This window comes from Hydra vulgaris, chromosome 09 (genome assembly GCF_038396675.1).
Source record: "Hydra vulgaris chromosome 09, alternate assembly HydraT2T_AEP".
Lineage (NCBI taxonomy): Eukaryota > Metazoa > Cnidaria > Hydrozoa > Anthoathecata > Hydridae > Hydra > Hydra vulgaris.
In genome coordinates this window covers 40,297,429-40,324,589 of record NC_088928.1, presented here as the reverse complement: position 1 = coordinate 40,324,589, position 27,161 = coordinate 40,297,429, and the positions used below count along the sequence as shown (strand labels likewise).

The 27,161-nt window shown below is 27.7% G+C and overlaps 2 protein-coding genes and 1 long non-coding RNA gene across 3 annotated transcripts in view; all 3 read right to left on the bottom strand.

Annotated features, from left to right (window-relative positions):
- Nucleotides 1-3,188: 3,188 nt before the first annotated feature.
- On the bottom strand, nucleotides 3,189-4,056 carry LOC136084784 (uncharacterized). The gene is made up of 2 exons (XR_010640847.1): nucleotides 3,919-4,056; nucleotides 3,189-3,763 (listed from the first exon to the last, which is right to left on the bottom strand). It is a non-coding gene; the product is annotated as an uncharacterized LOC136084784 (long non-coding RNA).
- A 2,625-nt stretch (nucleotides 4,057-6,681) lies between these two features.
- LOC136085474 (iron-sulfur cluster co-chaperone protein HscB-like) lies at nucleotides 6,682-7,422 on the bottom strand. The gene has a single exon (XM_065806784.1). The coding sequence runs from the start codon at nucleotides 7,420-7,422 to the stop codon at nucleotides 6,682-6,684; it is 741 nt and encodes a 246-aa protein (XP_065662856.1).
- Nucleotides 7,423-7,997: 575 nt separating this feature from the next.
- LOC100214432 (glycogen phosphorylase) overlaps nucleotides 7,998-27,161 on the bottom strand; it is a 45,647-nt gene continuing 26,483 nt past the window's right edge. The window contains exons 8-20 of the mRNA XM_065805695.1: nucleotides 24,765-24,911; nucleotides 22,872-23,035; nucleotides 22,178-22,394; nucleotides 21,433-21,580; nucleotides 20,198-20,256; nucleotides 16,430-16,490; nucleotides 16,105-16,185; nucleotides 15,952-15,980; nucleotides 15,814-15,864; nucleotides 15,566-15,693; nucleotides 12,598-12,726; nucleotides 8,775-8,841; nucleotides 7,998-8,324 (exon numbers count right to left, since the gene is read on the bottom strand). Of these exons, the coding sequence (XP_065661767.1) occupies nucleotides 8,172-8,324; nucleotides 8,775-8,841; nucleotides 12,598-12,726; nucleotides 15,566-15,693; nucleotides 15,814-15,864; nucleotides 15,952-15,980; nucleotides 16,105-16,185; nucleotides 16,430-16,490; nucleotides 20,198-20,256; nucleotides 21,433-21,580; nucleotides 22,178-22,394; nucleotides 22,872-23,035; nucleotides 24,765-24,911 (1,434 nt within the window). The 3' untranslated portion in view covers nucleotides 7,998-8,171. The remainder of the gene's footprint in view (nucleotides 8,325-8,774; nucleotides 8,842-12,597; nucleotides 12,727-15,565; nucleotides 15,694-15,813; nucleotides 15,865-15,951; nucleotides 15,981-16,104; nucleotides 16,186-16,429; nucleotides 16,491-20,197; nucleotides 20,257-21,432; nucleotides 21,581-22,177; nucleotides 22,395-22,871; nucleotides 23,036-24,764; nucleotides 24,912-27,161) is intronic.

Sequence of the window (27,161 nt, the reverse complement as noted above, 5' to 3'; positions counted from 1 at the left end):
CAACTTCATGCAATCATTGCCATTGAAGTGACCGCCATGGTACGGCTGTAATGGTATATGTATTGAAGTCAACCATTCTTTTGTTTTTGGTAAAACTTGAACCAAGTGCTAAAAAAGATGGTTAACAACGCCAAGAAGCAAATGAAGTTCCATTGCAGGAATAGCTTCTAAGATTAGCTTTTCATCTGGGAATCGAAGTATTGGTGGATGAACAGCATTCTCGAATTCTTTTGATTTCTTTAGATCAGCACCAGATAAAATAATCCTTTGTTGTTGCTCTCTGATTGTTCCAAATTTTCTGAGTTAGCCACAGTTGTACAAATTTGTAAACTCAATGTTGCACCAACAGCAAGAATGCTTGCTACTGCGAGACTGAATTCCACAGAAAATATTTGCAAGCTTTATGTCCCATGACAAAATCAATTTTCCAATTAATTCATTAACTTGCATTAGGTCAGTTTGATATTGCCAAATGTTTCAGGGGTGTTTTCAGAGATTGCTTGCTTTTTGACACCTGTACTTTTAAAATTTTCACTTGAAGCCAACTTAAATGACTTTTTTACTGGACTTTGTTGTTCTGTTTGGTGTTCAGAAATTAGACTCATACTAACTTTGAAAAAGGACCTTCCACTATCAAGACACAGTTTCACAGTGTCCGAGCTCTTTTGAAACTGTGATGTTTTCCTTCAGGGTTTTTAAATTGATACAATAAACAATATCACGAACCTTATTAGAATCTGGCAATTTTACATTGCTAGCAATGAAAAAATCTTTTCGACTAAATCCTGCTTATGCAAATTTCTGTTAAAAACTTGGTTCAAGAAGGCGAACTGGAGTAATTTGGTTTAGAAAAGATTTCTGATTTTATTGTTTGAAACCCCAGTACTCTGCTGAATATTAACCATATATTTTGTTGTCAAAGGGCCTTGAAAGATTGAACGAGCTGCAGATGTTCCTTAAGAAAAAAACTGAATTAGTTACTTCACATAAAAATTGTATTGCTCAGAATGTACAGAATAATAAAATAATTAAATTTTTCTTATCGGAAGAGGTTTGCCATGAGCTTGACCAAGACGAATTGTTCTGTCCGGAGATACTTCTTTCAATACAATGACAGATGGAGCAACTTTGTTGATAGACAAGCTTTTGGGCATCGTTTTTCAACTGATCAAAATTGTAGAGTTGTATTGCCATTAAGGCAATAGCTCCATCACCATTTTATTAGGTCACAACGGCATGTAACACAAATTCCAAGTGGCACTCTTTCATCCTGAAAATTCACATCTGATGAAATCAAGCAAATGAATCTCAGAAAACACACTGTCCTTCTGCAATCGTCATGATCTTTGAAAAACGTAGGCATTTTTATTTTTTCTAAAAATAGCTAAAAGTAACAATGATTTCAATACCTATGCATTATTTTTTTTATTTAGTTCTTAAGTGTAATATTTTTTAGCGTAATATAAAGAAAGAAAGCCGTGTTGATATTTGTAACTTTTATTAATTATATACTGTTAAACTGTTTATAGTTTCTCGTATCATAACTATCCTAAGTTTAGTGCTACATCTTTTTATTTCATTTATGTGCAAATTCTTTGTGCTGAATTTGTCTCCAAGGAAATAGTTTTGCGATCAATTATGATTGTCTGAAGAGAGTGTGACAAATATTGATTCGGAATTACTTGTGTAACAAATACTAATGGTTATTTAAAGAAAATATTTTAAATGACTTTCCAAAGGGAATTGGTTGTGTCGCAATCGTTAGTGTATGGTAAAAGAACAATCAAAACATTGCAAATTTTTGTAAAGTATCACAAAAAATAAAAAATATGCAAAGCTAAATATCTCCCTCGGATTTTAAAATTTATTGTTTTGGAGTCCCCAATATATATAGAATCAACCCTCAAAACGGTAATTTTGGGATATTTAGTCGGCAAAAAAGTCAAAATTTTCAAACCGTTTAATCGTGTTCGACTCCGAGAATTCCGCCTTTAATTTTTTAGTCACTGTTAATGTTTGGACGTGGACGATAATGTTGTACAAAGATTTAAGTTTTCAAATTTTGTCATTTTAGAAAATGTAAACTCTCAAATTGTATAACTCAGTTTTTAGTATAATATTAACACTTACCTTTCCATTGATAATTTTAGTTTAGCTGAAATGTTTATATTTCGTATTGATTTATATTGAAATATTTATATTAAAAACTCATAAGTTTCACCGTAATTTTAGGTTGAGTTTGTATTACTAATACGTATGTATGTAATCCTAGCTCAAACGTTCGAACTTTAAGCCAAAATTTCAACGTTCAAGTTCGAGCTTTTTTCTCTTAAAAGTTATAAAAAATGACTTTACGGTCATTTCGATAAATACAGCTGAAATATAAACAAAAATTAGTGTTTTAAAATTTGCTCTTTGATTCATTTGTAGCTATTTATATTTTAGAAAAGCAGTGTTTGTCTGACCACTCCAAAAATACATACAGAATAACGTCACGTGAAAAACCATTGCCATTCAGAATGTGTCAGTTTTTTCCCCGTTAAAAATTAAATGAAGAGTAACCGTTTGACCACTATTACTACTAGTTTATTTATGTTTTGAAAAAAGAAAAATTAAACAAAAAGTAAAAATAAAACATGGCTACTTTCAAAGGCGTCAGCACATTTAGAAGATCTGAGGTTTGGGATTATTTTAAATTTTCTTGGGGTTGCTTGCTACTGGTGGTTCGGGTTTTGGCTGACTGGTTCTTGTTTTTGAACTTGCTCTTTAATTCAATTGTGTTACTGTTAGTCACTGAGCAGTTATTGGCTCTGGATCTGAGTTGTGAATTCATTTATTATTATTTTCCCCCTTTTTGGCACTTCCCTTTCCAGAGTGGAGCCCGGAGCAACCGCACCCACCCGCCCCCCTTGCTACGCCTTTGATAACTTTACATAGCTTATGGTTATGTAAACAGCTTATGCAACATCGAAAATTCTCTCTCTCTTTTATATATATAAAATGTAAAGTAATTTATATATATATATATATATATATATATATATATATATATATATATATATATATATATTACTTTACATGTGCTAAAAGTTATTTTAAGTTAAAGTTATTATAGGACTCTTTAATTTTATTGAACAAAGTTATTTAAAAAAACTAAGCTCTTAACAAACTAAACGAGTAAAAATACATTTTTACAGAAAAATTAAATTTAAGCAACGACCAAAAAATAGTCAAGTATAAAGAAAGTAATAATAATAACAAAAAATTTTTTTTTTTTAATTTGTACAGTTAGAAGTTCTCAAAATTTATTTCAAAAAAATAAACAAATCACTCAATAATAAAAATAAAAGTTTCAGCCAAATACAAATTAAAACTTTTAAAGTATTTTTTAGCGTATTTATTTATTTACTAATACAAAAAAGACATTTATCTATTAGATCAGTAATATGATTGCAACAACAATTTTTACAAAAACAAACTAACAGAAACAGTTGCTATATAAAAAAGGTTATGTAGCTAAGAACCGCAGCCATTTTAAAATCTCTGAAATTTGTAGAAACTTCTGGCACATGCGCACCTAAACATAACGCTCGCAAACGACCGTGCTTTTTTAAACTCCTCACAAGATGATTTTGAAATAATTAAAAATTTTTCTGACAGCGACGACAGTTTTCCAAGTTGGAATACTAAGTTATCTTCAAAAAAGCATAAAATACCTCAGCATCTGAATCTAATAACAAGTCTCTTAACAAAGTTTCAAATTCTATAAACACAAATAAATTTTCAAAAAAAAATGACATAAAAGTACAAGCAAAAGAAAAAACAAAAATATTGCCGAATGATAAACACCAAGTAGTAAAAATAAAGATAGGCTATTGCATTGTGGGGTACAACCCTCAATTAATAAAGAAAAATTACCGTAACTTCTGTAACTGTAGCTCTATAACTCTTTTTCTTTTTTTTTTTCTTCCTATTAACTTCCGACTTAATAGTGGTTCCTCACAGCCTTGATGGGAGCAAATTAGAATAAAAAAACAACAAAAAACAAAAGCAAATCTATATACATTTTTTTGAAGCAAAGAAAAAAAAAAGGATCGTGATTTGTGTTCAAAATTCCTGTATGAGTATTTAAAAAAATATTCTTTAAAACAAAATCAACTTTAAATACAAATGAAAAGTAAACATTAAATTAGCCACAAAACATTAAAACCACTTTAAGTAGATAGAATTCTATTTTTTTAAAGTTATTTTGTTTAGAAAGTGCAATTTTATTCAAATCATTTTGTTTAAAATATCACTTTTTTATAATAATAAACTTTGATATGCATTTCTAACATTTTAGGATTAAATAATGGCCAGAAATAAATATAGTACCTTATTTAAGCAAAAAGTAATTGATAATTTTATTAATGGATTTCAGCAACATGAATTTTTGCCAAGCATGTGGAACAATTTATAATCAATCGATGAATCGTAATTTTTTGTTAAGTATAATGTGGAAAAATCTATAATAAATCGATGGACCGAGAATTTTTATCAGATATAATGTGGAACAGTCTATAATCAATCGAAGAATCGTGAATTTTTATCAAGTATAATGTGGAACAACCTATCTACAAATTATCTACATTATCTATATATCTACAAATTATCTACATTATCTATGTATCTACAAATAATCTACATTATCTATATATCTACAAATCTATAGCTGGTTGATAGCTACATGAAAATTTTTTAGACAGCGATTTTATTATATTTATTACGCTAGCTACAATAGCCAGTGGGTCTTTAGCTTATTAAGCTAGCTGTCCTCGAAGCCAAATCGCAGTCTTTATCTTTACAAATACCGATAGCTTTTCGCTAACTTAAAAACCTAGCGATCCTCGTAACCAAATCGCTGTCTTTATCGTTACCATTATAGCCATTATAGCTAGCTCTTCGCTAGCCGATTTCCCACCCGGCTTGATATAGCAGGGGTATTTAGTCACAGAGCTGCAAAAAAACCTTTTATTTCAGGAAAAAAAAAAAAAAGTTGGATTAGAATTTACTCATTCTTATAAAAATTAGACAGCAAAATAATGGAAACACATTTTATGGAGCAGCAAATCAAAATTTATTTAGTGTAATTCAAATGAGAAAAAAACTCCTTTTTAACACTGTAGTTAAAAAGGAGGATGGTTTGGGGGATATTTTTCGTGTACGTTTTGTCGCTTTGTAAATAATATATTTTGGAAAAAAAAAAGGTTCTTTTTGGTTATGATAATATGTTTTTTTAAAAAGATGTCAATTTCAGCAGGATAACGACCCTAGACAAAACATCTAAACATATTAAAACATGGTTTAATACTAAAGAAATCAGTTTAATGAAATGACCAGTTAACTGAACTCTATTGAAAACCATTGGAAGCAATTGACTATGCTAAACGACTAAAAAGAACAATTATAGTGCTGATCAGATGTAAATTGACCTTAGACACGTGTTACAGGAAGTAAATAGCTTAAAAATTCATAAATCGATTGAAATAATGCTAGGTAGAGACATTGAAAACTTACAAAAAACGATGAAGATGCTATTGATTATTGATATTAGGCAGAGTTCAAGTTATACATCATACCGACTAATGCTATTAGCAAGGTAGATTTACAACCTCTTTAGCAAGGTAGATTTACAAACTCAAATAAATTTCTTTGAGTTTGTGAATGTAAGTTCACACCTATTCATCATATTAAAACAATGATCGTGCTTATCTAAAAACACACATGTGAAAGATAGCATTAAAAAACAAACAAACTGAAAGCCTTGGTGCTAAACAGATAATATTTTTGTAGAGATCTAATGACGCATACATTAAACGCATTTCACGTCGAGCATATTCTAAAGCGAAGTAACAGGTTTTCACAAGCTGTGCATTTTCAGCAACTTTGAAATCCAAAACTTTAAAATCTAGTTTCTCATTGTGCAAACAGCGTTCAAGTTTTTTATACATAGTCAGATGGCTGTTTATCCTTTTTCAAAATATCTTAACATTTCATATACCATTAACTATAGTTTCTAGATTCACCATGCAATTTAAGGAGTTGAATCTTTTGCATTTTTATCTTAATTGTATTGTATCATTGGAAAAGCACTCATATTAACATCTCAAAATTTTATACTACTAGTTTATAACAGGCTTTTCTTATCGTAAACAAATTTTAATTGTATCCAGTAGTAGTAGATTATAATTACTGAAAAGTCATAATTATGATAACAAAAATTGTTCTAATATTTACGCGTCAGGAATTTATATATCCGTAGGGATCAGCTTTTATCATCATTATTTAACGACAACAGCAATTTATTAAGTTAATCGGATGATTTCACACGTCAATATTCATTTAAGACATTTCCTTGGCTTAAACACCAACTCTTTCTCAACATCAGGCTTAAACATAACAAGTTGTTATGTCACTGTGAATTTGAAAGTTTAAATTGAAAGGAAACAAAACGTTTGCACACATTTTAACCTAAATTATATTCCAAACATTAGATAAAATACTGTGAACCATATAACATTCAAATAAGTTTCAAACACAGTCAACTCCGTTTTTTATCTTCTATAATAAACTGTGACACACATAAGCTGTTGGAAACCTAATAAATCAATAAGTTGTAACAAGAATTGATTCAAACCATAGTCAAGTCAATTTCATTATTTTATCTTCAATCAACTGCTTTAAATTTCTTCTATATCTCATTTTAATAAGCTCTCTCTTAGCGCTTTCAAAGTCGTTATTGATGAAAGCAATATTTGTGTCTTCGATATCATGTTTAATATCGGCATCAATGTTTGAAAGTATAATCTTAAGCTCATCAACATCTTCGCACTCTTCTACCTGGAAATTGAGTGCGAATATGGAAGATATAAAATCATTATCATTTACAGATCGCTCATCTACCACGTAACCATTTAACTCAAGTAAATACATACCTCGTTTAAGAGGGTCGGATAAAACTTTATGAGCCTCGTTAATAACAGCCGAATGAACAGTGGAATAACTTTGTTCTCTTGAAGATTTTTTTACAAATTTATCAGGATGCAGACGCGTTTGCAGTTTTATATAATATTCTTTTAAACTAGATACAGAAATATCAAAGGTTTGGCGGAGTTGAAGAAGTTCAAAAAAGTTCAAACTCTTTGAAGCACATTCTCCACATTGTATAATCTCACAAGATGGACAAAACAGCTTGCAGTCGTGTTTGAACTCACAATTCCAGCAACTATTTGTACAGCCATATGTGTTGTGATCACGCTTTGCAAGCAAACTGTTTTTCACTGCATGTTGCGGATAACGTATCAGCGGCGAGATAAGCCACAAACGTGGTAAATTAGAACCTTTTAACGTTTTGATAATCACAGAGAGCTTTCTTTGTTGCATATTAACTTTATTGGTTACCTATGAAAACACAGAACATTTTAAACTAAGAACTAAACATAATAACAAAGATTCTACTCTAAAGTACCAAAATACTATAATATACCAATATCTCCAAATAGAAATTAAAAAGAAATAATAGGATTTACTGCAATTTGGTTTGGAAAAAAACTTAACTAAAAATTAAAAAAAGATTTTAGAATTTAAATTATATAAAAGCTCTAACTTTTGTAATAAAATGAAGATAATTTTCTGTGCTTAATTTTTTAAAAGTAAGCACAGAAAATTATCTTCATTTTATTTGAAAGCTATGCGCGTCGGATAACTATATTTAATTTCTCGCCCTTTCTCATAAAATTATTCATAATAACATACCATTAAAATGAATAAATTTAGAGGTAATTTAAACAGAAAACTTTATTTGTATAAATTTACCATAATATTGCCACAAATAAGTTATATACAATATTATTGTTACAAATATACTTTAATTTTCAATAATAAAAATATCAAAAAAAATATATATATATATAAAAGTATAAATATAAAGAATTAAAACACAAAATTTTATTCGTTATTTTTTATCATATATTACAAATTTTCTCAAAAATAATATATATATATATTTTTTAATATAATAAACTTTATGATTTTGTTGCGTAAATATATTTTTTTATTTTATAATAAATTGCTTTAAAGAAAAAGAAGACAAGTTAAAGAAAAACAGATAAGAAGACTGTTCCTTAAACTTTTTATTCATCTTTGAAGTTGCCGTTTATGCTAGGTAGCTTAACCGGGACAGCATGCCATATGTCTCTTGCATATTCCATAATCGAACGGTCGCTGGAGAACTTTCCGGAATTCGCCACATTACTAATACACATTTTTAACCACATAGCGCGATCCTAAGTGATTAAAAACATAACAAAATATTACTTTAAAACAGATTTAAATTCACACGCAAAAATGAGATGAGATTTCGTCAGATGTGCACGCAGAGATAGAGGAAGTAAGTTTGAAATCTGATGCAAAAGTAGACAGAGCAAGTGACGTATGAGGTAAGATAAAAATCTTAAGCACACCTAGATGGTGAATTAAAGCCACACAACACAGATGAAAATGAATGATTTAATACCAACATAGATCACGCATAGAACAACAAGTGAGATTTAAAAAAATACTGTTTTAAGACATACATATCACAACAAACATACGTCACACTGAAAAATATAAACACACATAAATAAACAAAAAATAAAGATAAAATTACAAACGAATAAATAATTTTATTTGATAATTATATTATTATAATAAATAAATCTATTTAATAAATAATTCTATTTAATAAAACATACCCTGTATACTTGAGATATTGTGTCTTGACAAGCTACATAAGATTCATAATCTTTTAACAGGAAAAACCTAAAGCAGGAGAGTAAAGTTAGCGTTTCAACTAATTAATACACATATATATATATATATATATATATATATATATATATATATATATATATATATATATATATATATATATATATATATATATACACACACACATATATATACATATATATACAGTATCGGACAAAACGAGTGCAACCAAATAATACTAATTTAGTTTCTTTATATAAAAGTGCTGCATTTTTTCAATTTAGAGAAATAACTATGTAACTGTTTAGAGAAAAAGTTCTTCAAGCTTTATTCATCACAAAGTTCATTATTTGTACACGAAAATCAATAAATTAATCAAAAGTATTAAAAAAAATTGATTTCCTTCTGGACAAAACAAGTGCAACTCGACAAAACGTTGACCAAGCTGTATTTCGCTATCAATATTTCGTGGCGAATCCTTTGTTGTCGATCACAGCCTTGCATCTTCGAGGCATAGATTTAATCAGGTGATCAATGAAACTTTGTGGAATCGATGCCCAGGCCTTTTGGATTTGTTCAAACAGTGGATCCTTATTACGAACACCTTCACAATTAATTCTGCGGTTGACGATCTCCCACAGGTTCTCGATAGGGTTGAGATCCGAAGATTGAGACAGCCAATCCATCACCGATAGGTGGTTGTCTTGAAACCACTGCTTGACTACTTTTGCAGTGTGTTTTGGATCGTTGTCTTTCTGAAAAACCCATTTTATTGGCATATTTCATTCAGCATGAGGTAACATAACATCTTTCAGGATATTTTTATACATGAAACGGCCCATTATTCCATCATTTCGATGTATTGGACCAAGACCGTTAGCAGAAAAACACCTCCAGACCATTACATTGCCTCCACCATGCTTCACGGTCTTATGGCAGTAACGTAAAATCGAGGCGTTTTCCGGTCAGTCGACGTACACAGCAAATGCCATTGCTCCCAATGATGTTGAACTTCGATTCATCACTGAACAGGACAGTTCGCTATTTATGCACATTCCAGTCAATATGAGATGTAGCAAACAGGAGTCTTTTCTTCTTGTTTTTTAGTGAAATCAGCGGTTTCTTTGCAGGGCGTCGAGAAAACAATCCGGCTTCAACAGCACGTCGTCTGATTGTTCGGTCCGATACAGGCAGCTCTACTTGCTTTTGTATCCCGACTGATGATATCCAGGGATCCTTCTTGACGGATCTGACAATCATAGAATCCTCTCTAGAAGTGGTGGAACGCGGTCTTCCACCTTTGTTATCTGCCAACTTCCCCGTAGAACAATATTTGGAACATAGTCTTGATACGGTCCATTTTTTCACGCGATATTTCTCACAAATACTTTTTTGTGACATTCTATTTACGTGATCGCCAATAATTTTCTTTCTTAGTTTCAATCCAAGACTGTCGGGAGCCATTTTTGCACTTGAAGTCATAAAAATAATAAAAATAAATAATCACGCTTCTCAAGGCTTACCGTGTTACATTTACCTTGTGATGATACAATAATGCTCTGTGGAACACAACGTCTTGGTTGGATGTGGACTGTATTGATGTAACGAAACACTTGTTGTATTTCACTTCTTGTATTAATGTTCTTCGATAAAACACTTTGATAAAACTCACTTTGATAAACTGTTTTGATATTACTGACTGATTGACTTCCATATACTGACTGAATTACATGTCGATTTACATGTCTCTTATATAGTAAAATGAACCTGTGTGAACCTGTTCTGGAAGATTCTAAATACTTCTTTTCGATGCTTCTGGATGCGCCTGGATGCTTCTGAATGTTTCTGGATGCTACTGGATGCTTCCAGATGTTTCTTCTGGAAACTTCTGGAAGCTTCTGCATGCTTCTGGAAACTTCTGGATACTTCCTTTAATTATTAAAAAACTTCCGTGACGTTGACACGGACCAGACTTAAGAAAATGAAACAAACCAAAAAAGTTGCACTTGTTTTGTCCTAGTAAGAACATTTAATTGTAGAGAGTAATATTTGATTCTATTTTACAAAAAAAAATTTTTTAAAAAGATTCAAAATAATAAAAATGTTAAAAGTTTTAACATTTAAAAATATATTAGGATTAAAGTCGGCCTAATTGCTAATCAAGATAACGTCATTCAGGGGCCGTATTGTCATCTATCCGTTAAGCTTAACGGAGCGTTAGTCAAAAATTTCTTTTAAATTACATTAATAAAAAATTTATTTAAAATTATAATTTTTTAAACATAAATGTTTTATTTTGGTATATTTTAACGAATTTATATAAATTTTCGTCATTTCTTTACTTAGAAATATTGTAATGAAATTTCAGACAAAAGCTCCGTTAAGCTTAACGGAGAGATGAGAATACGGCCCCGGACTAACTCGAAGATTTTTTTAATTTATTTCAGTTTCTTTGTGAAAAAAAAGGTCTTTAGAATAAAAATCTTTTTTTTTGAAATTAATTTTAATTTCATAACAAAAACATAACAAGTGTGTTGTATAACTTTTTGTTGTTATTGTCATACAAATATCAATTTGATATATATTAACATAAATTATTATATTTTGCATATACTAATTCACACGCACATAAATTAATTGTGCGAAACTGTTGCATAATTAATGTTATTTATTTTTTCAATTTATCAAATATTTTACTATTGTGGTTATTGTTTCTAGTATAAGTATTATTTTTATTTAAAAATCTAGAATTAACAACATTTTGGAATAAAAGCATAAAAAACTCTACTAAATAAAACACAAACACACACACACAAATTAAATTTGAATAAACAAGAAAACTCTTGTAGAAAAGTACAAGTCAAAAATATTCCTCTTTACAAAATACCATGTTAATGACAAAATTGCTTCAAAAATAAAACAAATATTGCTTCAAAAATGAAACAAATATTGCTAATAATCTGAAAAATCTTACATAAATTTTATCAAAATCTAATAGAAATTGTATTAAAATTACAATATTATTGTATAAAATATACCCCAAAAAAATCACAATGTAATATTAGGTTAATCTATATTTATTGCACGTTTTTTTATTGTTATTATTATATATAAATACTGAAAAATAAATAAATACTGACATAAAACATGCAATAATTATGCATCTTAAGCTTTATTTTTATTTTACAAGCACGTACGTACCATGAATTAAAAAACAAAAAGTAATTTTAAATGCATAATATATAATAAAAAATAATTTTTAATATTAAGTAATATAAAAAAACATATTACTCAATGTTAAAACATATATATTTTAACACTTTTTTTTTGAAGTGAGTCAAATCAAAGACAAATCAAAGTTTAACTAAAATTTTTTTTATGAAAAACAAAGATTTTGGCAAAAGAGAGCTTTTTATTTGAGTTAAATGATAGGAATAGTTAAATATAGGAAGAAAATGTAATGCCTAAACTTAGAAATGTAGTTTTTCTACATTCCAAATTTACTTTTTTCCTAAACAATCTATTACTTATTTTTCATTTAATTTTCATTTAAGTCCATTAATGCTGGTTGCATTTATACAATTCTAAACACAATTGGCAATTATATTGCTAATTGTGTTTAGATTTTTTTTTTAATGAGTATAACAATATATCTAATCTAAGATTTATAAATCTTATATATATATCTTATTATATTTGATTTAAACTTTATTTAAATTTTTGGTCTAACTTGTTACACTTATTAATATTATTTTATAAACAGAATACTTCATCTAAACAACATTAATTATATAGCAAAAAACAAACCTATCTCTATGAAGCAGTTCATCAACAATATGCTCAAAGGTTCCACTTGGAGCAAATAACGATCCACTAATTTGATCAATGCACCTTTTAAGCTCCCAATTGTTTTCATAATAAGTGAATGGCCTATAACTATATTAAATTTTTATTATATATATATATATACATATATATATATATATATATATATATATATATATATATATATATATATATATATATATATATATATATATACATATACATATATGTATTCATACATACATATGCATAAATATATAATTGAAAAAAATTTGATTAAAAACATTTTCAGGGGAAAATTTGTATAATCCAAGCTCAAGACCCTTAAACAGATCCCTAATATTTAAAGAAATTTAAAGAAATGTGCTTCAAAAATAAGACATACGAGCCTGCATAGAGAAGGTGGAAAATGCAAGAAATTACTGCTTTATCGACTAAAAGTTTAGGTTAGGACAGCAGTCATTATAGGACAGCAGTCATTTTTATTATTCTTTTTTTCCAAAAAAGCCATATGGATTTAAAAAAGCAAAAAATGTCTGCAAATGTCTATCTATATACATAAATCTATACTTTAATCAGCAGTCTGATGTCATACTAAAATAGAGAGCTGCCAGGGGCTGCAACGGAGTACCTTTTTTTCTACTTTTTACCCGTATAGAATTAGCTAAGCAAAAATATCACCAAATGTATATCTTTACACAAAAAAGTCTCTCTCTCTCTATATATATATATATATATATACATATATATATATATATATATATATATATATATATATATATATATATATATATATATATATATATATATATATATATATATAGACACACACACTATATTGTATATATATATATATATATATATATATATATATATATATATATATATATATATATATATATATATATATACACAAACACTAATATGTGTATATATATGCATATACATACACTATAGTGTGTGTGTGTGTGTATATATATATATATATATATATATATATATATATATATATATATATATATATATATATATATATATATATATATATATATATATATATATATATATATATATATATATATATATATATATATATATATATATATATATATACACAGTGGCGACAAAACAAATAGCACAGATTGATGTTCAATATGTAATGATATATTTTCCAGAGATCTGAGTTTTTGAGATCTAAACTTTTTCAACGTAATAAAATATTAATTTTAGAAGATAACATAACTGAGATAGAAAAGAACGTAACTTAGTTAATTAAAAAGTACAATCATATAAATAATTTAGAAGTACAGAATAAGGGGGCAATTTAAATAGCACACCCTGTACAAAATTATCATTTCGTCCTTTTGCCACCAAAATCACGGAGGTTCTTTGTATAAATAGTTTAGAAAACCTTATTAGAGATAAATAATTATTTAGTGGGGTATCCTTTTGAGTCAATAACTGCGTGACAATGACAGCCCATTGACGAGATCAATTTTTTGCATCGTTCAGACGTAATGGCGTCCCAAGTAGCTTTTATTTTGATCCAAAGTCGGTCTAAATTTGTTGCAGTTGACCAGTTTATGTTTCTGTCAACTTCCTCCCACAAATTTTCTATCGGATTTAAGTCTGGTGACTGTGCGGGCCACTCAATACATCAATCTCCTTAACGTCAAACCACATTTTAACACTTGGCGGTGGGCTTTGGGTTATTGTCTTGATGGAATTTCCAACCAAAGGGAGAATTTCCTCGGCATATGGCAACATGACGTTTTTTAGTATTTCTTTGTACATGTGTTGATCAATTGTCCCTTGAATTCTATGCAACGGGCCCACACCACACCATTAAAAACTGCCCCAAACTATCACATTGCTACCTCCGTGTTTTATGGTCTTAAGAGTATACTGAGGACTGAGTTCTTGGTTTTGGGGACGACAAGCATATTGTTTTCCATCGGATCCAAAGCGAATAAACTTAGACTTGTCAGTCCAAAAGCACATTTTTCTAAAAACTTAAATCCTTTTGTACGTGCTGTTTTGCAAACTTTAAACGGCTGACAAGATTATGTTTTGAGACAAAAAGTTTTTATGGACAACCCTTCCAAATAGCTTATTTTCGCGTAAACGACTTTTAACTGTGCTGACAGACAGATCGAGTTTTAAATTTTGAGCAATTTGTTCTTTAATTTTTGGTGCACCAACAAAAGGATTCAGCTTAGCGACACGGACAATAACTGCGTCTTCTCTGGGGGTTGTCTTTTGTTCGAGAGACGATTTTTGTTGCTTAATGAACCAGTATCATTAAATAAATTTATAGCACTAATTAATTTCTTACAAGAACAACCTTGTCTTCGAGCTATTTCAGAATCGTTCAATTCTAGATCTCTAAATGCCTGTACATGTCCTTGAACGACATCTGTTCCATGTTTACCTCGTCCCATAGTTGATAGATAATGAGTTTTTTTTTTTGCTAAATGAGTTACAAGAATATCCTTTAAATACTGAATAGAATGATTATCTTTTGATATAATAAAAGAATTTAAGTTATTTTAAATAAAAAAGTAAATGTGTGCTTTTTAAAATGACTGCAAAAAGATAAACACGATCGCCTAATGCTCAAAACAAGCAATTTCGACAGCTATAAATCTCAAATGAGCATTTTCGTTCAAAAAGGTTAACATTGTTGATGCTATAAAAAATAACACCAATTGATATAAATACAAAAAAGTTTGCATCAAAAAGTAAAACCAACTGGTCATGAAAGTATGCTATTTGTGTTGTCGCCACTGTATATATATATATATATATATATATATATATATATATATATATATATATATATATATATATATATATATATATAATATATAATATATATATAAATTTACTTTTATTATGCAAATCTCTCATTACAACTCTAAAATGTTACAACTCTAAAAACTTCACACACCCTGACTTTTGTGCTTCCTCAACTTGATCAACTGTCATTCCAAATATAAATATATTTTCATAACCCATTTCCTCAGCCATTTCAACATTTGCTCCATCAAGTGTTCCTATAGTCAGTGCTCCATTTAACTACAAAACAGTAAAAAGAAAAAGTAGAAACAGTTTTATTTCTCAGAATATTTAACTTTATATTAGTTTGTCAATATGAATATTTTAAATGAACTTTCTATATAAAAAAGAAATATATACCATAAACTTCATATTTCCTGTTCCGCTGGCTTCGGTACCCGCAGTTGAAATCTAGAAAAAAGTTTTTTTTAATAAAAGATAAAAAAAAAAAACTTTGAAAAAAAATCACAACAAAAGTGTAAAAAAATTTAATATTACCTGCTCAGAAAGATCTGTGCCTGGTATGACTAAAAAATTTTATGGAACTGTTTTTAAAAGTGCAAAGAATACTGACTATTACAAACTAAAAATTAACAACATAAAATGATAAAAAGAACACTTAAATCAAATAATAAAAATGAAACAAAGTACTTTTTTCAGCCATTGAAACTCTGTAGTTTTCCAGAAAAACCACTTTCAACTTATCACCGATTTCAGGGTCACAGTTTACAACTAAAAAAAAATTCATTATCATCACCACTATCATTGTCATCATCATCATCATCATCATCATCATCATCATCATCATCATCATCATCATCATCATCATCATCATCATCATCATCATCATCATCATCATCATCATCATCATCATCATCATCATCATCATCATCATCATCATCATCATCGTCATCATCATCATCATCATCATCATAATCATCATCATCATCATAACTTTCTATAAAAAGAAAAAAACCTTTTGCAACTGCAAGTATCAATTTAATTATTAACTTTGCCATGTAGTAACCTGGGGCTGCCTTAAATAAAACAATATTGTTAATATATATATATATATATATATATATATATATATATATATATATATATATATATATATATATATATATATATAAAATATATATATACAATATATATGTATATATATTGTATATAATATATATGTATATATCTTTATATATGTATATTAAGGTGCAGTGAAAACATTAAAAAATTATTTTTTTTTGAAATTCATTTTGCATGGGTGTGCAAAAGTTGTCTATTCATATCAGAAATTCTCTGTAAAAATTTCAATGCTCTAGAAAATTATCTTGAGGTGTCCCAAGGACTTTGAAATCCCCCAAAATCCCCAAAAAGTAACCTTTTTGATTGAAATTCATTTTGCCTGGGTTTGCAAAAGTTGTCTATTAATATCAGAAATTCACTGTAAAAATTGCAATGCTCTGGTAAATTATCTTGAGGTGCCACAAGGACTTTGAAATCCCCTAAAATCCTCAAAAAGTTAGAAATTACGATTATTATTAAATTCATATTTTCACAAAAAAATTAATGGTTAAAAATAAACTGATCTTGTTTTTTTATTTCTATTATAATAAACCTGTATGATGGTTTTAACATCATATCAGAACCTAATGAAAATATATTTATGCAAATTGTAGAACTTTGCTTAATTTTTTCTTAAATCCATCTCAACGAAAAATGTCATTTAAAAAAAGTTTGTTAAATCAAACAATATTAATACAAGAAATCTACTCTTTGATAAATTTAAGTTATATAGAAATAAAATAAGCAACTTAAACAATCTGAAAAATGTATTATATTTCCTTTTTCACCAACAACCTAAACAGCATTAAGAGAACTTGAAAAGGAATAAAAGAAATTATAAACATCAGACCTACTAATCAGACCTACTAATCAGACCAACATGTAACCCAGTACAATCTGCTTCATGTCCTGCTGCCTTGTAGGATACGCCTTTTTAGGCAAAGGCTAGGAGATGCCAACTCCGATTTAAAATACCCCTGCCTTGGGGCTCTTGGTTGAGTAAATGCTAGAGATGGTGTCTTGATAAAAATACTCATCTTGGGCAGATGTTACTGTTGTTGGGAATACTGTTGCCATATCTGGGAATACTGTTGTTGGGAATACTGTTGCCATATCTGGGGCGGATCTTCTAATGATGCCCTTTCTCTTTTAGACAAGGTGCAAAAACGCATTGTAAACATAGTTCGACCTGCTCTTGCAGCCAACCTCCAACCATTATCACATCGTCGTAATGTTGCTTCTCTTTCTTTTTTCTACAAATACTATAATGGGCACTGCTCTAAAGAGCTAGCGTCTCTTGTGCCATCTACTAAAATTCATTCTCGTGTTACTTGTCATTCAATTAGGTGTCATCCTTTTTCTGTGACTGTTCCTATGTGCTCCAAAAATGCTTATTCGTCTAGTTTTTTTCCTCGAACATTAGTTCTTTGGAATTTGCTTCCTTCTTCTTGCTTTCCTGATTCATATAATTTGCAATCTTTTAAATTGTCCGTCAATCGTTATCTTGCTCTCCAATCTTCATATTTTCTCTTCCAGTAACTTCCAAATTCAACTAGTGGCTGCTTGCAGCCTTGTTGGAAGCAAGGATGTTTAAAAAAAAAAACCGTTACTAATAATCTATTAGACTTTTGAGTTGTAACGTTAGGTCATCCATAGCGGATTGCTTTCAATAATTTTGCACAGACAAAATCTTTTCATAATGTGACATTCCTGGTTTAGAAACATTGTAAAGTTTAGAAATCTGGCTGTAAGTCATTTTATTTCACACAGCTTTTATAATGAACTCCTTTATTTCCTTTGAAACTTCCTTAGCTTTTCCCATGCTTTTAAAATATTGCTAAGTAAATGAATTATAAAATTATACTAATATTTTGGCAATTAGTTATACTTCATTTCCTTTGAAACATCTCAAAGTAATTAAATTATCAAAATTCATAAATATTTTGGCCTTAAACTTTGCTTATGTTTACAAAAAAATGATTTAATTGTGGGGTATGATACTGTTTCTAAACTTTTGCATGGTAGCTTTATCAAAAAAAAAACTAAAAGTTAATAACCATTCAATTTTACAACTTTTGTGGAGTGTATTTCAAATTGAAATAATATAGAGCACATTTGGTAAAAATTTAAGAAAGTTTGTGAAAAGTTATGCAGTAAAAACTGAAAAAAAGTTGGTGTTTCTAAACTTTTGCATGCTTCTGTATATATATATATATATATATATATATATATATATATATATATATATATATATATATATATATATATATATATATATATATATATATATATATCAAAAAGAATGTTTTGCAAAAAATTGGGGTGATTGGAGCTTGGGAACAAAAAAACCCTAATTTTTGGGCCCATCCAGCCCTTAACGTGGGACCAACGAGTTTATAAAATATTTTTTTTACTATTTTTATCTAAATTTATATTCATCAACAAATTTCAAATTTCATGCAATTATCTCTTATTTTTAAAAAACTATGACCATATAAAGTTTTAACCCCCTAAATTTGAGGGGGCTGTAAACATTGCAGGGTCATAAAAACTGAACACTAGGAGATTGCATGAAATTAAAATTTGTGGATGAATATGAATTTAGATAAAAATAGTAAAGAAAATATTTTATAAACTCGTTGCTCCCACATTAAGGGCTGGGTGGGCCCAAAAAAAAAGGTTTTTTTGTTCCCAAGCTCCAACCACCCCAATTCTTTGCAAAACATTATTTTTTGATATAAGCATAAACATACAAAAGTTTGGAGTTTGCACAATGCCTGTAAGTGTCAAATCTCAAACATCTAAAAATCCAGTGTACACCACTATGTATATATATATATATATATATATATATATATATATATATATATATATATATACACATATATATATATATATACATATATATATATATATACATATATATATATATATATATATATATATATATATATATATATATATATATACATATATATATATATATATACATATATATATATATACATATATATATAATATATATATATATATATATATATATATATATATATATATACATATATATATGCATATAATTTTGCACAGACAAAATCTGCATATATATATGCAGATTTTGTCTGTGCAAATATGAATATATATAAATATATACGCACATATATGCATATATATTTATATATATTCATATATATATGCATATATATATATATATATATATGCACATATATATATATATATATATATATACACACACATATATATATATATATATATACACATGTATATTGCAATCAGTAGTGTTTTCAGCATCCCTTTAATCTGAATGAATGAAGATAGTTAAGAAAAATTAATCATCATTTTATTATCATTAAAAATGATAAAATTTTTCTCAAAACAAACTAAGAAACACTAACCAATTTTTTTTATTTTTTATAATTCACCTCCCCAAGGCTGAGAAGGCCACTACAGATGAGGAGGCTACTTGTGATTATAACCCTCTCTCAACTCTATAACTCCAAAACACAAGCCTTGACGAACAAGGCAGCAGCGCGGAGAAACAAGTTGAGCGCAATACTACAAGGGACGTGGTGGGAATTGAACTCGGAACCTCTCGTTTATGAAGTGAGTGCTCTACCACTACACCACTACCGCATAATTACTATTATAAAAGAAAAATATATACTTTTCCACCAATCATGATTGTTCTGGGCACAAAATCTGCATTAGGATTATCCTTCAGCCCTAAATATGAATAATAAAATTAATACAACCAATAAAAACAAACAATAAAACAACTAACAAGTTTATTGTAAGAAGATTGTAATTATTAATTAATTATATTAAACATTAAAGTATAAATACCATAAAATAAAAAGAGAATTGTGTAGATCTACTTTATTTATTGATAACCCATACACATATAGATAGAAGGGTACTAAATATTAGGTACCGGCAACTTTTGGTATTAAGTTGCTCCAAGCTGAAGTAGATAGTTTATAAGAAAATAAGAGTTAATTCAAAAATAATAAAAATAAAGTTAACTAGTAGGTATCTTATTTGATAAACAAGTTTGAAAAATCAACAAAAAAAATCTGCTTTAAAGATGCTATTATTTGTAAAATTTTGTCAAAACCCAAATAAGTTGCAACCTTTAAAACCATGTTTATTTATAAATTTTTTATTTACATAAGTTTGTAAGGGTTGGAGGATTCAAACATTTATAAAAATTAAAAATAAATTATTTACATTTTATCACATATAATAATATTTTACACTGACATTTGTTTTAAAAATTCATAAATTATAAATCACTCTAATTGATGTTTCATAGTGAATTATATGTAAAAAAATTAAACTAAAATAAGATAAGAATCAGGAAGACTTACGAATTTTGCACATTATAATTTTATGGTCTAATAAAGGTACTTGAAGCAATTGACTTTTCTAAAAAATTGCTGGAATCTACTAAATATAAACTTATAAGGGTGTTAAATTTACAAGGATGCAATATACTTACATACTAAATGTCTTATCAGTAGATATACTACTAATAAATCAACTGATTAATTTACTGAAGAAAAAAGTATAAGAAAGAAAAAAGTTATAAGTAAATGTCTCAGAACCTTTTTAATGCTTTTAAACTAATTTCTTTAATATCTCAACATGTTTTATAAGTTATAAGAACCTATGTTGGTGTATTGCAGCTTTATTTTACTTTTACCTAACTACTAAATCCTTAGGATTTAACATTTTTATATTTTACATATTAAAAGATTTAACATATATTAAACAAATTATCATTAATAACTTTTTTCACTCTGCGTTTCCTGAACTGATTTTAAAAAATGATTTATAAAAACCAAGAAACACTTCTAAATAATATAAAGTACACTTTAAAAAATCTAAAAAACTTCTTACTATTATACAGAGTAATAATGTGGAGAACATTGAGCAGTTGACGCTTATATTCGTGTATACGTTTAACTTGCACATCAAAAATTGAGTTGACATTAACTTTAATGCCAAACTGAGTCAAAATCATAGTAGCCAATGCAATTTTATTTTCCTGGCATAAATAGCAAAAAAAAAGTGAAATAAAAAAGTTGAATACACATTCAAAAACATAAAAAAAAAACTAATTTTAGTTTATTTTAAGTTTTACTAATTTTACTTATTTATAGTTTTACTTTATTTTAACTTTATTTTAATACCCAATCTTACTTTCCTTATTATTTTAATGCTTGGAATTATCAAACCTTAAGTCTTTGAAAAATAAAATTAATTTTTATGAATTTTTAACAGTCACATATGCTAGTTTTAACTACTAAATATATATTTAAAAAAACACTCTGATTGCTTGAAAATAAAAATTTATTTATAACCTTAATTAATTTATATAAATCTAATGTAAACTTATTAATCTAATAAACCTAAAAATTATTTTTAGTTATTTTTAATTCTCAAAAATAAAAGACCACTTAAGTAATATCTTAAGTGTGCATAGTTCAAATCCTGTTAGACCTAACTTGGATTAACTCTATCATTCATTCATTATTCATTCATTAAGAGCTTGTTCAACTTAAACATATTGTACATATTAAAATTAGGTCATTAAAAGCACTAATAATATAATAAATCAGTTTTAAAGCGCTAATTGTGATACCTGCTTTACCCGCTCAAAATCTTTCATGAGCTGTATGTCTGTATTCAGCTTATTCATGACTTTCAATTGATATAGGTCTGTAATCCAACTTTCACCAAACCGCTCAGTAATAACATCAGATAAAGCTGGATTACAAAGAAGCAACCACCGACGAGGTGTTATACCATTAGTTTTGTTTTGAAACTTTTCTGGATACATCTCATAAAAATCTTTAAAACTTTAAAAAAAAAATAATACATATCTCATATTTATACATATTTTATATCTTATATATGCATGCATGCATGCATACAGTTAAACCCTGGTAGCTTGAACCTTCATAGTACCAAAGAAAATGCTACAACTAAAAAAATATTTAATTAAAGTTAAGTAATACAAATGTTCCTGTTTTCAAGAGATCTAAGAAAAACTTGAGGAAACAAATTTCAAATTATTAGGTTACCAGGATTTAACTCTCTCTCTCTCTCTCTCTCTCTCTCTCTCTCTCTCTCTCTCTCTCTCTCTCTCTCTCTCTCTCTCTCTCACTCTCTCTCTCTCTCTATATATATATATATATATATATATATATATATATATATATATATATATATATATATATATATATATATATATATATATATATATATATATATATATATATATATATATATATATATATGTATATACATTGACACACTGAAAAAAAAAAAATTACATATTTTTTTTTAAAATCTCTGAATGCATTGCTGCAACACCATTAATGACATGAGATCCAACAATTGCTAAATGAGCCATATTTATTTTACGAGAATGATCTTCTTCAACCAAAGACATTCTTCTTAGACGATCTATATCACCAGGAAAGCGCTTTTTCACACTCTAGAATGGAATTATTACTGCTATAACAAATAATCAAATTACAAGTTTCAGCTACAACAAGAATTAAAATACTAAATAAATAAAAATAAAAAAACTTCACTCTCTTCCTCTCTCTCTCTATATATACATACATATATACATATACATATGTATACATATTTATATATATATATATATATATATATATATATATATATATATATATATATATATATTACCACTATAATTATTCAAATAGTCATACTTTTTGATATAAGATATCAAAGTATTATTTACTATTGGGAGAAAAACTAAAAAGAAAATCTACCTGATCTATGTTATCTTTGTTAGGTTTACAAAAAATTAATATAAAGTCCATTAGATTAGTTTATAATTTACTTGCCTATTTATCAGCCTTAGTGACAATAACCACCCTAAATCAGGGCTTGTGATGATCGCGCCGCGCTCATGAAACACGCCCTTAAGCGGTTTTTATAAACCTTCTTAGCACGATAAACAATGCTCGCTCAGCTTATAACGAGAGTATAAGGCTTATAACGAGAGTCTCACGCTTGTTCAAAAGTTTGGGATGAAAAAAAAAATAAGCTTTTATATGGTTTTTTTTATAAAATATTTGTAATTAAATTTATTAGGTAATGATAAAGCTTGTAGATTTAACAGTAAAACTCCGTCTTCCTTATACTTATATCCTTATATGAAGTACTTATATAAAATATAAGCATTCCATCACTTGCATTCTCCACATTTCTGTTATGCTGTTTTGTCAGCATTTTTCTGTTTTGCACTAACATAATGAATGAACAGTTTAAAGCATTACAGCTAATTTTAATAATGGAGTGTTAACTATTTTGAGGAGAGGAGGTCAAAAACGGTCGAAAATTGTGTGACATAATTTATGGTCGACTCCTAAGATAAAGTAAAAAAAAATGTTAACTTGAAAAAAATCTAAATGAAAGAAAAAAAAATTTAAAACTTAACAAAAAAAAAACTTAAGTAAAATAATCTTTTTTTGAACAATGTTACAGCTTTCAGCAGGAAAATTTGTTATTTAACTTACAACTAATAGTTTTGAAGAAGAATTTTAAATTATTCTTGTGTTATGATCTACTAATTTTTTGACGATAAAAAAAAGCGTTATTTAAATAAGAAAATATAAAAAAATATATTTAATAATTATTAATTAATTTACAAAAAAAAATAATTATTAAAAAAATATCAAGAAATATAAAAACCGTTAATCATAAATATTAAGTTAACAGCGTTTTAAATACATCAAAAAATAAAAAAAGTATAAAATTTTAGCCACTAATTTATTCTTCAATACTATTACAAGAACTTATGAAGCACTTGGGTTTTTGTTTGGTTGCATTTTTTTTTTACCATTTATAGTTTAAAAAAATAGTGATCTGGCGCAAATAAAAAACAAGAAGGGAAGTATAAAAAACTACATTGTTGAAGTAGTATAAATGCACTGTTGTAGATACTGCTTCAAACATTGAAGAATGAAAGTCGTATAACAAATAGAAAACTTTTTATAAACACAATCTTCCGCAATTTTCAAATTTCAAGATCACTCTCATATATATCTATATATATATATATATATATATATATATATATAAATATAAATATATATATATATATATATGCACACACAAACATATACATATCAAAATAGAACTAAAATAAAATCCTTAAAAATTTAAATACTTGATCAGTAAAAACTTACTTCCAGAAAATTATGATTTATAGCATAGATAATAATGAGATGGCGAGGAAGTAGTTTTTCTATGAGATCAACTGGCCATCTTTCTAAAGCTTCTGGAAGCACTGTGTGATTTGTGTAGCCAAATGTTCTCACACATAAATCCCAAGCCTAGAAAAAAATAATGCTTTTACGTACACTTGTGCATGTGTTAATATAATATTTACATGAACATGTGTTAATATATATATATATATATATATATATATATATATATATATATATATATATATATATATATATATATATATATATATATATATACACTACCGTGGGAAAGTCTCCGCTCATTTGTAATATTTCAATAAAGTAACAAAAGTTTGCAAGAAAATTGCGTTTATTTTTAATTGTTTATTCAACAATGAATTAGACAGTAAATACAATACATTTTAGGATGATTTTAAATATATAAAATCAATAAAATGTTAATATACAAAGTTGTAAATGTTAAATTTTATTTTCATCAATATGAGACCCCTTGGAGCGTATAACAGCAGCACATAATCTTGGCATTCGGGCTAATAATTTATTCATGGTTTCCGCTGTTATCTCATTCCAAGCTTTTTGCAAACGTTCCCATAGCATTTGCTGATTAATAAAAGATGTTTCACCTGCTTCTCTGATCTTCCGATCCAGTTCATCCCACAACTTTTCGATGGGTGATAGATTTGGTGTTTGAGGAGGCCAAGTCATAATTTTGCAAACTTTTCCCCTTTCTTTTAGTTTCAAATAATTTTTGCATAATCCAGATGCATGTTTTGGATCGTTGTCCTGCTGCATGATGAATCCTTTCCCAATTATACGAATACCAGATGGAATCGCGTGCTTAACCAAAATATTATGGTACATGTGTTTATCCATGGTAGATGTGATTTTAACTAAATCTCCAGTTAACCCATTGCCAAAACATCCCCAAAGCATAATATTACCACCTCCATGTTTTACAGTACTTTGTATACATTGAGGAAGCACTCTTTCATTAGGTAAACGCCTAACATGCACGCGACGTCGGGTACCAAAAAGTTCGAACCTACTCTCGTCTGTCCATAGAACTTTCTTCCAATCTTCTAATCCCCAATTTTTATGCATTTTTGCCCATTCCAATCTTTTCTTCTTATTTACTGCCCTCAACAAAGATTTACGTGCAGCAACGCGTCCAATTAAGTTGACTGATCTTAGTCTTCTTTTTACAGTATCAGTTGATACTGGCTTTACCCTTGTTTTGTTGAGTTCTGCTGTTAAAATTGTGGCTGGAATTTTTCTATTTCTTTTGCTGGACACAACAATAAACGTATCTTCTTGCCGTGATGTAACTCTTGGTCTTCCAGAACGTGATCTGTCACTGTTGGAACCAATATCATGCAATCGTTGTAGAGCATATCTCACACCTGATTCGGATATTTTTAACCTGGAAGCAATTTTTCTATATGAATAACCTTCTTCACGTAAAATACATATTTTGCCACGAAGTTCTTCACAATATTCTTTCTTTACTTTCACCATTTCTCAAATTCTTTATTAAATTCAAGACATTAAATGCGCACACTAATGCCATTTTCAAGTATAAATATAAACATAAGTCTATTAAAAGCAACCAATTAAAATTACTGAAAACATCCTTACCATGCCGGAAAGTATCATGCTACTGTCAAACCTAAGCTTACAAAAAATATTTTGGTTAAAACTTTTGTGCAGTTTTAAATTTAATAAAGAATACTGAAGAACTTTATATGTATTTTACGTGAAAAAGGTTATTCATATAGAAAAATTTCTGCCATGTTTTTAGCAGCAGAACTCAACAAAACAAAGGTAAACAAAATTATTTGAAACAAAAAGAAAAGGAAAAAGTATGCAAAATTATGATTTGGCCTCATCAACTTTTTATATTAACATTTTATTCTTTTTATATATTTAAAATCATCCTAAAATGTATTGCATTTACTGTTCCTTGCAAATATTACACATGAGCGGAGACTTTTGCACGGTAGTGTATATATATATATATATATATATATATATATATATATATATATATATATATATATATATATATATATATATATATATATATATATGTATATATATATATATATATATATATATATATATATATATATATATATATATATATATATATATATATATATATATATATATATATGTTTCTATATATATATATATATATATATATATATCGAATTATTTCTTTTTGAAAAATTTTCAATTGCATAAAAATGAAAAAAAAATAATAATATTTCTAAACATCAAGCTAGTGACGCTTAAAATAAAACCAGTAGCAGCAAAACAAGAATTTTTTTTTGTAAAAAGAAATAACTTAATGTAAAATTTAATGTAAAAACC

What these genes read in the sequence shown, in the direction of transcription:
- LOC136085474 (XM_065806784.1), bottom strand. Translation starts at nt 7,422, where the DNA reads ATGCAACAAAGAAAGCTCTCTGTGATTATCAAAACGTTAAAAGGTTCT.